General features: G+C 36.9%; 1 protein-coding gene across 1 annotated transcript in view; it reads left to right on the top strand.

The window, feature by feature from the left end:
• LOC101355812 (rho GTPase-activating protein gacJ-like) overlaps nt 1-13,545 on the top strand; it is a 115,212-nt gene extending 101,667 nt beyond the window's left edge. The window contains 2 exon segments of the mRNA XM_012558533.1: nt 12,886-13,184; nt 13,186-13,545. Of these exon segments, the coding sequence (XP_012413987.1) occupies nt 12,886-13,184; nt 13,186-13,545 (659 nt within the window).
• The last annotated feature ends 1,171 nt before the right edge of the window (nt 13,546-14,716 follow it).

The following is a 14,716-nucleotide window of genomic DNA, read 5'->3' as shown; positions in this document are numbered from 1 at the left end:
TGAATCAAGAATTGAAAATAATATCACTTTCAAGTGCACATTAGCAAACCAGTGTTTTTAAACTGTAGATCAGGAAATCAGTTTAGCAGGTCATGATTAACACTTTAAAAAATGAAATAGAATAGAAACAGAAAAGAATACAATAGGATAGAAATATCACAGTACATCACATAGCAATGTTTTGTCAACAAATGTTCGTTCATTTATTCATTCAATAAATATTTATTGAGCCCCTACTATGTACCCTGCACTGGTTTATGTATGGATGTATATACTGGGCCATAAAATGTATTTTCATTGTGGGTTATAGCATTATTTATTTCAACTGTCTGGTGTCCATTAACATCAAGCCACTCCTGTGGGAGAATTATATTTCCTGCCCTATTGACACTGGGTTAGGCCATGTGACATGATTTGGCCAATTAAATATGTGGGGAAGTAATGCGTATTCTTCCAAGTAGAAGATCTGATAGTCATCTTATGGTTCTACCTTTGCTGTTTTTTCTCTGCCCTAAATGTGATAATATTTCAGATAGAGCCTGATCCATCAGCCTGGGTCTTGGAATGAAAATGACATGGAGCAGAGCTGAAGCCAACCTCTGATGTACATAAAATGTGAGAAAGAAATAAAGCTTTTTTGTTGTTTTATTTTGGTTTTTTTTGTAAGTCACAGAGATTTCAGAGTCATTTGCTACCACAACCTCACTTGGCCTAAACTATTACCTACTGGGCAGATACTGAACAGGAACTCCCTAGTTTGAGGGAAAAACAGTATGGATGTGAATGCATAGGGAAAAAAACTAGAAATCTTACTCCCAGAACATGGACAGAGGTCCCAAACAAAGAAAACCTAGTTCTAGAGAATAAGACCTACATACACAAATTTGTGTGTGCATGTATGTGTGAGGGTGGAACAAATTTATACCCCTGTGATGTTAATAGTCACAAACAATATTATCATCACTGATGTCGATTATGGATATGTGCAAAAAGTGAGAAGAAAACAATAAACTTTGCATCTGTCTCTATGTACAAAATTCAAGAGAAAGTTACTTATATGAACACATTGCCATTTATTGACTGATTGCCTTTCAGTACAATTATTACGTATATCATTAGAAATATGTCAAGTTAGCTTTGCTGTAAGATTTATTTGATTATAAAAATAAACTCTGAACATGTACAACCAGTTTTCATTGTTTACAGCTTACATTGCCTCTTCCTATGCTCACAACATTAAAAAAAAAAAATTATAGGGAGTAACAGCCAGACTTGAAGATTTTCTCTCAATGTACAAAAGGGTATATTGCTCCTCTTATGAGACTAGTAATATATGTCTACTTAATATGTTTACTGGGCCAACTTTTTCTGCTTGACAGGTCTCCAAATTTGGCCTGATACAAGAATTTGGTTAATGAAATTTAAAACAGCCTCATTTTCATCCTTTTTTTAAACCCAACTATGTATTGGAAATCTGGCAGAGGCTCTGTCAAATTGAACTATTGAACTCAGGGCAGTAAAAGTCCCTCCCCAGGCAAGAGATTTAAATCATTTTCAAAGTTAATTTCCTGCTCCCAGATGGAGAACAAATCTAATCGGGTTTTCTTCATTCTTCAGATGAACAGGAAAATGTCACTTGCATACTCAAAAAGGAAAAAGAAAGTCTCTGGGAAGGCAGTCTCTGATCCACATCACGGCACACAAAGAAGGTGATTCCGAAATTGAATGGGTGGGGTCATTTTAAATCTGCAAGCAGATCTGAATGTAATCTAGATAAATCTCTGAGTTTATTTCCCACCTAGTTCTGTTCAGGGATTATGCCTGTTTACACCTGCAATACACACATATGGCTTTAAAATGATGTTCACCTTAAAGGGGAAAAAAAAACTGTTTCTAGTTCTTAGAAGGAACCTAAGTAAACTGCTTCTGCTTTGTCTATGAAATGAGGTTAGAACCTTTCAAAGCCCTATGGATGGTGAGGAAATTTTGTTCTTTATCAGATATAGCTTGAAAATAAGATAGGATGAGTTAATGTTTGAATCACTGAATAATGTGACTATAGAAAAAGTAAAATAAGTATTCTTGTTCTTAATTTAAGAACTGCTGGGTTCTATTTAAAGGTTTGTTGCTATGTTAGAAAAAATTCACATCTGCTGTCAGACAGACATTGAGTGTCTACATCTCTCAATTGTGCTCTTCCTTGGTAACAAAAGTGTTTTTAGCAAAGAAGCAGATATATCATTAGATCTTCCTGGAGCAGATTAACACGGGCTGGGCTTCTCTCAGTTTACCCTACCACATAAGGCTTTGCACGGCTTGCCATGAAAAGCCTAGCAGTAGGTTACAATCTAAAAGGCAGATATTTTCCTAAGTAACCTATTTATCTTTGCTTTATGGACAAATTACCCCTGGAGTCAACAATACAAAGAAATCTTTTCTGATAGGTTTGCAATGGACTTGATAATATTAAAGTTCATCTTTTCTTATGAATATGAAGCAGGATAAACAGTTATGGCTCAAACTGATGGTAAAGAAAAGACCTTTAGAGTTTAAAGTAGGATTTCATTCACCCTTTGTTTTAAATGTCAGTTCATTTCGCAGGATTCCAAATTCTTGTTGGAAGTTAAGTCTGTTTGTCTTACTCCATTGCTTAGTCCAAAGCCTATCCAGACAATTAAAAGTAAATTGTCTGTGTCTAATGAGCAGAATACTCAAGATCAATAACATAAAAATTGATAGATTAAAAAGAGGACATCAGGGATCTATTTCCTCTTTCAAAACAGTGATGCTGCTAAGTCAAAACAATGTAGGATTTAAGGCAAGATTGTGAGCCATGAATAATTGTTGATGCTCCTGTCTGGAGCTAGAAAACCAAAGCAAAGAGAGGGAAAAGTAACTTAGCCTTGTTGGGAACCTCGTTTTGTGCCAAGTAGGGAGTCAAATAATTTTTTGCCTGCATAATTTCATTTAATTCTTATTGTAACCTCCATTATACAAAATTCTGAGAGTGGCTCCAAGGTCATAAAATAAAGAAAGGCTACCTTAACTCAGCTCCTTACTAAGCAGCAGTTATACTATGTACTGTATCATACTTTTCCAGAAAGATTAAAATAGCATATTTTGCTACTTTAGAAAGAGTCAAAAGTATAGTAATGGACAAAACATCTGAAAAATTCAATCATGAAATATGTGTGCCCAAATATGTGTATCTTAGGAAATAGTGTAAATGAACTTACAAATTTGGTCCCCCATGCTTTGGGTACTAATTCTGGATTTCCATTAGATTATAGTAGTGTCTCTAATTTTTTTGGCTGGAAATTAAGGTATTAATAACTATTTACTTAACATAAAATATTATGTAATACACACAATAAAAGTATGAGCTTTTTTCAAAAATTGTTTAAATTTTTTATTGAAGCACAAAGTTTTGAGATTTTGAAGGGATAAAATTCCAAAGTATTCAGTTGTTATTAGTCGGTAGAGTAGAAGCCCTTTATAATAATACCAAGTTTCACTGTGTATAATATCCCAGACTTTTACTGCATGTAGTGATAGATTTTTTGCCCCATCTACAGCCATATAATCAAAGCTGTATTTAAATGGGCATCATTTTAACTAAAGAAGTCATCAAGAAATGTGAAATTTAGTACTAGCTTAGCCACAAGCAGAATGTGGCCATTAAGTATACTAACAAGAAGAAATAGTTTAATTATTAAAATATTTTTAAAGATGACTCTTAACTTTCCTAGTGGACACATTCCAAGTCCTTTGCAAATTCCTTGACACTTGGAGCCCTGGTGGTGTAGTGGTTAAGAGCTAACCAAAAGGTTGGCAGTTCGAATCTACCAGCTGCTCCTTGGAAACCCTATGGGGCAGTTCTAGTCTGTCTTATAGGGTCGCTTTGAGTCAGAATTAATTCAACGGCAATGGGTTTGGTTTTTTTTTTTTTTTTTATTGACATTTTGGGCAGGATAATTCTTTGCGTGCATGTGGGTGGGAGTGGATGGGTGTCTTATCTAGCGCTGCTATAACAGAAATACCACAAATGGGTGGCTTTAACAAACAAGTTTATTTTCTCACAATTTAGGAGGCTAGAAGTCCATATTCAGGGTCCTGCTCTAGGGCAAGGCTTTCTCTCTTTGTTGGTTCTGGGGGAAAATCCTTGTTTCTTTTAAGCTTCTGCTCCTGGATGATTTTCATGTGACTAGGTATCTCTCTTCCCCCATCTCCGCTTTCTACCTTGCTTGTTTAATCTTGGTATCTCAAAAGAGATTGGTTTAAAACACACCCTATATGAATACTACACTAATTAACATAACAAAGAAAACCTATTCCCAAAGAGGATTATAACCATAGGTATAGGGGTTAAGATTTACAACACATATTTTGGGGGGACGTAATTCAATCCATAAAAATAGGCATCCTGTGTATAATGTTTAGCAGTATCCCTGGCTTCTATACATTAGATATCAGTACTGTCCCCTCCAGCTGTAACAACCAAAAATGTCTTCAGACATTGTCAACTGCAAAACCATCCTTACTTGAGAATCACTGTTCTATAGGTTTGAATATCATTCTTTTAAAAAATGTGTAATTATTTAAATTAAATGACTATTGCAGATGCAGCAATAAGTAGACAACGTTATTGTTGTTGTTAGGTGCCATCAAGTCAATTTCGACTCATAGCGACCCCATGTGACACAGCAGAACTGACCCATAGGTTTTCCTAGGCTGTAATCTGTATAGAAGGAGCCCTGGTGTCACAGCGGTTAAGAGTTTGGCTGCTACCAAAAGGTCGGAGATTTGAACACACCAACCACTCTGCGGGAGAAAGATCTGGGGATTACAGCCTTGGAAACCCTATCGGGCAGTTCTACTCTGTCCTATAGGTTCACCGTGAGTTGGAATCAACTTGTTGGAAATGGGTTTGGTTTTTTGGTTTTTTTTTTAAATCTTTATGGGAGCAGATCTCCAGGCCTTTCTCCCACCAAGCCACTGGGTGGGTTCAAACTGCCAACGTTGCAGTGAGCAGCCAGGTGCTTAACAATTGCACCACCAGGACTCCTGAAGTAGACAATAAGCAAGCTATTTTGACATTTCTAAAAGGTTATTTTCAGTCAATTGTCCAGGAAAATCATCTAAATTCTTCCTAAAGTCAGATGTAATTAACTTTTTTCCATGAAATAATTTTTAAGACTCTAGTACTCATGCACCATACAATTTTGCAATTATACACTGAAAGCAAAATTGTTTATCTTTAAAAAGCATGAAGGAAAAATTATTAGAAATATCCAAAGTATTAAGTATGATACCATCCTGTACTCCTTAGCAGTCACAGGATGTATCCAGACTCTGTTTTACTGCTCAATGATGTCATTAGACATGTAGCCTCTTTATTTTTCACACCCTGCTTTTTGGCTTTATCCTGATGCCTTGTCAAAAGATGGCTGCTGCAGATCTTGAATCAGGTCCACATTCAAAGAAGGTCAAAAGAAGAAACAGGGAAGAGGCTATGCCAGCCACATCTGTCTTTTTTGCAAGGTAATTAAATGCTTTCTTAGAAACCTCATCAGAAGACTTCTGCTTAGATCTTCTTAGCCAGAGTCCTTTGGCTGATCTAGCTGCAAGGGAGGCGAGATAATTAACAGTGTTAGAAATAGGATTGCTATTACTACATGAGACTAATCATGGTCCATTACCTGAAGGTGCACACATCTCCACCTCAATCCCAAATCCAAGTTCTCTTAGCCAAGAAGGGAAAATGGCAATTGTTAGCAATTAGCAAAGTCTGCTATAAATAATAACAATTACAGCAGCAGCAGCAACAACTGTGATACTAAAAACAAACAAACAAACAAACAAAAACCATTGCCGTCAAGTTGGTTCCAACTTATAGTGATCCTATAGGACGGAGTAGAACTGCCCCATAGGATTTCCAAGGAGCAGCTGGTAGATTTAAACTGCTGACTTTTTGGTTAGTAGCTGTAGCTCTTAACTACTGTGCCACCAGGGCTCCCCCAGGGCTCTACTGTGGTACTAGTACTGTGGTACTAGAAGGCATTTATTGAGTGTTTATTGTGTGACAAGAATTTAAGTTAGGTACTATTATTACCTCCATTTTACAAATGAGGAAGGCAGAATCCTTAGAAGTTAAGCAACCTTCCCAGGGTCATACAACTAATCTGGTTGCAATTCTTGGAATGTTGGTTAAGCAAATGTTACTTTTATGAAGCTTGGAGCTTTATCACTAATAAACTTCACACTTGCTATTTAACGGATAATAAACTACTAAACAACATGTATATAGTGAGGGCATTTTTGAACTTTTACATAAAAAAAATAAAGGTACACATCGGAAAAAGAGATCTGAAGAAGATATATAAGTGGCCAATAGATAATTTCCAGTCACAAAGTAAAGGCACATACATATTTTATTAATATCACTTGGAAAAAATTTTTGGAATTTTTTAAACTAAATAGTCTAAAGCAGGAAAAACTATATTAGTTCTCCTTAAGGATTGGCATCATAGACTGGTGTGCCAGTCTGGAAAGCTGTAAATTATACTTCATGCATATAATTAGCTGGTGATTGAATATGAGACCAATAAATAGCTACCATGAGTGTCATAAGAAAAAGTAACGCAAAATGTTATAAAGAAAATTCTTCTGAATCTCAGAAAAAAATAAGATAAATGCAAGGGAAAGAAATAAATGTCTCCTGCAGCAGAGAATACTGAGCTGGAGTAAAAGGTCTTTCTGAGATAAAAATTATCTTGCCAAAATGAGGAGAACTAGCTCTGGGTTCCATTTATTTTGTTAAGTTTCTGCTTTCATTGTTCCAGTTATTGCTATACCAGAGTTAATTAACAGAAAATCAATTTTTCCAGTGAAAAATGTAACAAAATTAAATTTTAAATAATTAAATGCAAAATCCATCACTTAGGTAAGAAGAAAAATCAAACACAGCAGCCCACAAAATCTTGAACATGTGGGATCAGAGTGGGGAACTGGGTTGAGACCAACAGGAAAACAACTTATTAAAATTAAGAAGAACTTTCAAGAACTTTCACCATAAGCTCTGAATTAGCTAGAAGAGTGAAAAGGTGCAAAAAAAAAAAAAAAAAAAAAGAGGCTAATGACATCCAAGGCTGGCAGCATAATTAGTGGTGCCCAGTACAAAATGAAAATGTGAGACTCCTTATTCCAAAAACAGGGAAAAAAGTACCAGAAAAAGAGATGTGAAGAACATAAAGTTTTTTTTTCTTTCCTTTCTTCTGTGGCCTCTCTCATGACTTGTCATGACTTTTTCTTTTTAATTTTTTTAAATGTCATTCTGTGTAAAGAAAAATTTAGTAATTATCCTGAATTTTACCATTCATCCTTATATTATGCAATGTGTATTTTAAAGGTAAATATAAGAGCATTTAACTCGTACGTGGAATCATCAAAAATATACCATTTGTATTTTGGAGTTCATACGTGCATACGTATTTTGTTCTCACCACACAGTTGAAATGCTGCACAAAACTAACTCAACTTTTAAAATTTCAGTTCTTGATATGCACACTTTCTATCAACGCTCTCTCTCTCCAGCTTACTGATGAGTAAGGAGGAACTGAAAAGAAAAGAAATTGTATGTTTTCCTACGTTTCTCTTTCCTTCTATGTCATCAGCTTTAGCATAAAAAAAACAAAAAAACCCAAGCCCATTGTCATCGAGTCTATTCCCGACTCACAGTGACCCTATAGGACAGAGTAGAACTGCCCCATATGGTTTCCAAAGAGCAGCTGGTGGATTCAAACAGCCGAGCTTTTGGTTAGCAGCTGTAGCTCTTAACCACTACACCACCAGGGTTTCCTCTTTAGCATAAGTGGTTGGCAAATACTAGGAAAGTCACATCAATGAGACAGGATATGGTAGGTTTTGTGGTCATTAGTGTTTATTTAGAACACCATTGCATTCTTTCTGCATGCCAAGCAAGTTCTGGTTCAAAGTTTGGTTCAAGCTGTCACTGCTCCCCACTTACTCAGTCATAAATGTAACATGCTTCTCTTTTCTTGCTATGAGTTTGCTCAACTCCCACTCATCATGAGTCCACAAGAATTCTGTGCTCACAGGGAACCACAAACATTATTTGTAGTAGATGGGACAGCAAGGAAAGGTGAACACACATTTTTCATGTACGTATCTCCTCCTCTCACACACATGCTCCATTGTCCCATCGAACTTCACTTAAAATAACACAAGTGAAAAGATAAGATTTTTCAGAATTTCAAGATACTGACAGCAGAACAACAAAACAAGCACAAGGTCCTTCTAAGCATGGGACCCTGTGCAACTGCACGGGTCTCACACCCATGAAGCCAGCCTCACTGATGTCTTAGTTCAAGGAATTTTTTATAGTGTTGAGTTCAAGAGACAAAATAGACAAAAATTTAAACCTCTTTGGATTATAATACTTCTTCTTTAGAAATATTGATACCTTTCCAAGGCTTACGGTCAAGGTTTCTTAATTGAAGACTTTTTCTTTCCCCCATAAGTGACTTTAAAAAACTTTGCTGTGCTCTAATACATGTGGATTTATATTTAAGTTTTAATTCTTTGGAAGAGTCATTATTTCCAGAAATAGTGAGTAGGAGTGGGGGGTTCAGAGTTACAACTTACACCATATAATCTTGTAATTTTTACTCTTCAATGGTACTTTCAATATTGTATCTATCATTGCATTTTAAAAACATTCAAAAGTGTCATTTACTGTCATAATGTTCTGAAATGCACATGTTATCAGTGGTTGAAGTTTATGAAAGAGTGAGGACTAGAACTCAAAACTCATGACTTTTCTTTGTGTCTCTCACCACTGAAACAGGCTGTATAAATCTGCAATTGTACCAATAATAGTAAAGACATTCTGAATCATTTATGAAGATCAATGGTTACATTGCCTTTGAATAGAATATGGGTCATTGATTGGTTTCCACTTACTAATTTGGTAATTTAAAAATTACTTTCCTATTGTCTGTTCCTATTGCAGCAAGGTTAATCAATAGAATGTACATATAGTCAATTTTTGTCCCACTGTCACGACTCCCTCTCTGGGAAGGCACTAATTAGAGAGAATGGCTGAAATTTTTAAGGATCATTACCTACAGTGTTTCAGTGCATGTAAAAGGTTTTCCCTGCTTCTGAAAGTAGCATTACTATGGAAGTCATAGGAAAAAAATAAAATGTCTCCAGGGTTTTTATTCAGGGATGATTATGAACCTTTTAAACACTAAATTAAAAAAAAAAAATGGAACCTGTGGAAATTGAAACACCGAACATCAGTCGTTTCAGACACCATGAATGTTAGCAGGATATGTATGTAAAAGATTAAAAATATATAATCCGTCTGTATGTTGCCTACAAGAGACACACCTTAGACACAAAGACACAAAAAACTAAAATGTAAAAGATTAAAAATATATATTTATTTTGTATATTAATCTCTATGCATATCTAAAGTCTTTTTATTCCTTTAATTAATGGCAACTGTTACAAATAGCACATAAAAATATAGTGTAGCTTGCACATGAAAATGGATTGTATTTTCCATGGGGCATTAGATCCAATGGGATAATATGAGATAGGCCACAAAATAGATTGTAATGCGAAGATCCAGGAATTGAAAAGAACAGAAACCTTTGTCAGGATAAATTAATGCCAAATGTCTTCAATATTTGAGTCCTATTCATTTGCCTGGAATAGATGAAATATCTCTCCTATCCTCTCCCTGTCTCAGCTTAGGGACAGAATCCTTGGGATCAGAAACTAAGAGCCAACCTAAGACAAAGGAGTTTATGGTTTGTAACAATACACTACCACTGAAACTGGGACTACAGAGTTGCAGGAACCAAGACAGTGAGGAAGCACGATTGCTCCTAGTTCTCTTTAAGATTCAACATGGTCTTTCAATGAAACAATGAATATCAGTTGCTTAGCACATTATACTAAAAATATAAATTAGTATTTGGCCATTTTAAATTCTAGGTTGCCTTGTGATAACCAGGCAACAATAAAAAATTGGATACATGGATCAAGATCTCAGTAACAAGATGCTAATTTAGCCAGTTAGAACAGCTTCCTCCAAGATTTGAACTATGGGATATGAAATATGGAAAGGATATTGAGTGAATAATGAATGGATAACAGAACAGACCTACATACAGAAGCAGACAGAAGTACAGTATCTATATCTGAGCTGGAACAGAGTAGAATATTCAAGAAAGGAGTCCCTGGGTGGTGCAAACTGTTAATATATTTGACTAACCGAAAGGTTGGAGGTTTAAGTTCACTCAGAGGGTCAGCAAAAGAGGGGAAGACCCTCAAAGTGATGGATTGACACAGTGGCTGCCAAAATGGGTTTAAGCGTAATAACAATTGCAAGGATGGCACAGGACCAAGCAGTGTTTCATTCCATTATACATAGGGTCACTATGAGTTGGAACAAACTCAATGGCACCTAACAACAACAGAGAGGTACCTCCAAATAAAGACATAGCAATCTACTTCCAAAAAAGTGGGCATTGAAAACCCTATGGAGCACAGTTCTACTCTGACAAACATAGGGTTGCCATGAGTCAGAGTCGACTCAATAGCAGCTGTTTATTTTTTTGTTTTTGTTTTTTATACAAGAAAAGAACAGGATTGGGGAACTGGTAGGAAGACGTCATAATTCTCACCTTTTCATCCCCCCCACCTCTCGTATTTATTAGCTCAATGAATGTAGCCTGACCTCCCTCACATCTCTGTTTATCCCTTCTGCTGCTACCAGAACAATTCTTCTAAAACAGAAGCTTCCCTATATCATTCTCCAGTGGCTTTAAAACCCACCAATGGCTACACACAATTTCTTTTCCAAACTTCCTGTCATGTGAAGCCTATAGCTCTCAAACCTCGGCTTACCTCAACAGCTTAATATCTAGCCATCTCCCTCACTTTTTACGTTCTATTCTTCATACATATTGAACCCACATTTCTGCAAATATGCCTTGTCTTTCTTGCCTTGGATCCTTTGCACATCCTTGTATTTCTTTCTGACCATTCCACTGGCCCACTAAAGTTGAAACATTAAGGGCAGAAAGCATCTCTTACTTCTCTCTATTTCAGGTGCCTGGCACAGCACAAGGCATGCAGAGGTGGGAATGATACCGCCCCTCCCCAGCAGGTGGTAAATTCTTTAAGTGTAATAACCATATGTATTTCATCTTTATGCCCCTCACAGTGTCTTTAGCAAAATACCTTTAGCAAAATACCCTATACTTAGTTTCCTCAATAAATTCTTGCTGAATTCAGTGGAAGTAGTGATAGATCTATAAACCCCTATAATCATTTGAAATAGGGATATTATATTTCAAGTGTTACAAAATGGCTATAGACGAACCATATGTCGATTATGGAGAATGAATATGCCATAAAGTACACATATGATAGCAAGAACACAACATTACTGTATTAGTAAATGTGAGTCATGTAAAACTAATATGCTAGCAATAAATGTGAATCAAGCATTCAATTAACGATTTGCTTCCCCTTTGGAAACTTAGAATGGTTTGAAGGGGATTATTTGGGCCTCTTAAAAGCACTTTCCTGGTAAATTTTAAAAAGTATTCTTTTCTCTCCATTAATTTCTCTAAAGTGTACCAAGGCCAGCAAAATTACTTTATTGACCTCAAAGTTTTGCTCTTTCATTCAAGAAGGAGCATTGCAGAGCATTAGTGAACCTACGTGCAAACACATACAATCTGTCATGCTTTCTTTAAGAAGGCTTTGGGCCCTCTTCTCCTCTGCCAGAATTCTAGGTGTATTCTAGATTCTCTAAAAAGGATTTTAAACACACACACACACACTCGCACACACACACACAGGTGCTGAGATGCAGATCACACTTATTCCTATGGATCTGTTCTGGGATAGTGTGGAATCTAGACACTTTCTTAGTAATTCTAGGAACATGTCTTGGGATACTAGAGCTATCTTGACCACCCTCATAATTTCATAGAGACTCTGTGTAAAACAAGTCTGTAAGTGCCGCAGGTCAGAAATCACATCTATCTTGATCATTGTTCTTTGTATTGCCTGGTACTAAATACAGGACATAGTAGCTACTCAATAAATATTCATTCATTGAGAGAAGGGAACACAGCTTTATAGGAATGAGGATATGCATGCTTCCTAGTAATTGTGGTGGCTTTCAGAGATATTTTGAGGAAAAAGTAAAGACTATGGTGCTTGTTGTTGTTGTTGTTAGGTGCCGTCGAGTTGGTTCTGACTCATAGTGACCCTACGTACAACAGAACGGAACACTGCCCGGTCCTGCACCATCCTCACAATCGTTGTTATGCTTGAGCCCATTGTTGCGGCCACTGTGTCAATCCATCTTGTTGATGGTCTTCCTCTTTTTCACTGACCCTCTACCAAGCATGTTGTCCTTCCCCAGGGACTGATCTCTCCTGATAACATGTTCAAAATATGTGAGATTTTTTTTCCCCCAGAGTGTAGGACTTTTTAATTTGTCCCAAAGTCGCTGAAGCAAAAATCATGATAAAACATTCTGCTTTCCTTTATACCCTCCAACGCAAAAAACTGTTTGTAGGAGAAAAACGGTCTTGTACATGGGATGAAACTTAATATAAATTCAAAACTCACAGATGAGGGTTAGCTCTATCAGTCATCTCTTTAAAATTTTACATGAATATCCAGTCAAAATCAACAGGGCATCTCCCTTGAAATGTTATCTGTATGGATTTCCAAGTAGACCACAGGTCTGTCAGCTGTCTCAGAATGTCCTCAGAAGGCTCTGTCATGATCAGGTAACAGAGCAAGAACCCTAGGGTCCTTTTTTTCAAGTGGAAGAGGGAAAAACAGAGGGACAGAAGAACTATTCAAACTTTGTCTTCTTTCCTTGTGGTTTATGGTCTCCTCCTCCTCTGCCTCATCAAAAGCCTCCTCACCCTCCAAAGCATCCCTGGTCTCTGCCCCTGAATCCACCTCGGCCTTCTCTGCTGTGGCTGCCTCAGCCTCCAAATCCTCCACTGCCTCCACATCAACCCTTGAAGCCACCTTCGTCCTTAGGGTTGGCTCAGTCCAAGGTAACTTTGTTTCCATCAATTTCACTATCTTCCATAGCTTCCTTGACAGCTTTAGCAATCTTCCTCGCTGTTGAAGTCTACGAAACCAAACCCTTTGGAGGAGCCAGTTTCCTGGTCAGTGACTATCCTGGCGCAAACAGAGCCATAAAATGACTCCTTCAATGTCTTCTCGGTGGTGTCCTCAGACAGGCCTTTGACAAAGAGAGTTTTGGATGGCTGGCTTCTTGTGTTAGGTGATGCCCTGTATCCTTGCAACTCCAACCTGATTGCTCTGCCCTCAATTTCTCTCTTATTACAAGAATTTAACACTTCTTTAGCATCTTCAAATGAAGCAAATTCTATAAATGCATACCCTTTAGATTTGCTGTTTTGGTTCAGGGGCACCTTGATAGCTGTTGCTTTCTCAAACACTTCCTGAAGAATTTCTTCTGTTGCATTGTAGGAGAGGTTGCTTAAAATCAGAGTTTTGGATTCACCACTCCAAATGCTAGCCTTTCCACTTCTGTTGTCCTTAGTCACTGAAAAACAAAAAACAAAAAAACGAACTGTATTTGCACTAATCCAGTGGTAGTTAGGGAAGGAAATGTTATCCAAGAGGCATTCAATATAACAAGATGCAATGTCAATACATAAATAGTTTACCACCTATCTGTCAGTTTGTTATATTGTGGTAGCTTATGTGTTACTACGATGCTAAAAGCTATGCCACTGGTATTTCAAATACAAGCAGAGCCACCCATACTGGACAGGTTTCAGCAGAGCTTCCAGACTAAGACAGACTAGGAAGAAAGGCCTGGTGAACTACTTCCTAAAATTAGTCAAAGAAAACTTTACAGATCACAACAGGGTATTGTCCGATATAGTGCTGGAAGATGAGCCCCCTGGGCTGGAAGGCACTCAAAATACACAGGATCTGCAACAATGAACTCTAGCATACCAATGATCATGAAGATGGCGCAGAACCAAGCAATGTTTTGTTCTGTTACACATGGGGTCACCATGAGTCAGAGCCAACTCAACAGCAACTAGCAACAACAACAACAAACATAGATGGCATTTGACCTTAGAGGGACTAAAAATATAATAGTGAAGAAAGGCCATATAATAACAGATACTTTATTAGACCAATTCTAAGATACATATGCTTTCACATTTTAACATTTGCAAAATAAGAATTCATTTCAAAACTAATGATATTTATTGAAATCAGCAAGGAGATCTTAAGGAGGTTGTTCTTTATTAGAATACAATAAGGAAGACATCATCTGAAGAAATGGCTTCAAAGCCGTTAAGTAGGGAAGTGATTTTGTGTGAGTTTTTGGGGGACAGAATACTTCTGAAGGCAAATAGCAAAAATTCCGAGAATGGCAAGTAAAGTTTCAATCATTCTAACATGTAAGTTCTCATCAAAGAGAATATCATTTGCCATGAGCAAGAAAAAAAGAAGCCCAGCAATTTTTCTTGAGAAAAATGCCAGTGGTCATTTCTTACTAACTTAGCTCTAACTTAGCGACAGGTGGAATTTTCCAGCAGGGGTGAAAAATGCCCAGGAAAACATTACAAGAACAAGAATATTCAAGATATCTCAG

Source organism: Trichechus manatus, unplaced genomic scaffold (assembly GCF_000243295.1).
Source record: "Trichechus manatus latirostris isolate Lorelei unplaced genomic scaffold, TriManLat1.0 scaffold00172, whole genome shotgun sequence".
In the NCBI taxonomy this organism is placed as follows: Eukaryota; Metazoa; Chordata; class Mammalia; order Sirenia; family Trichechidae; genus Trichechus; species Trichechus manatus.
This window is presented reverse-complemented; position numbering and strand designations above follow the sequence as displayed.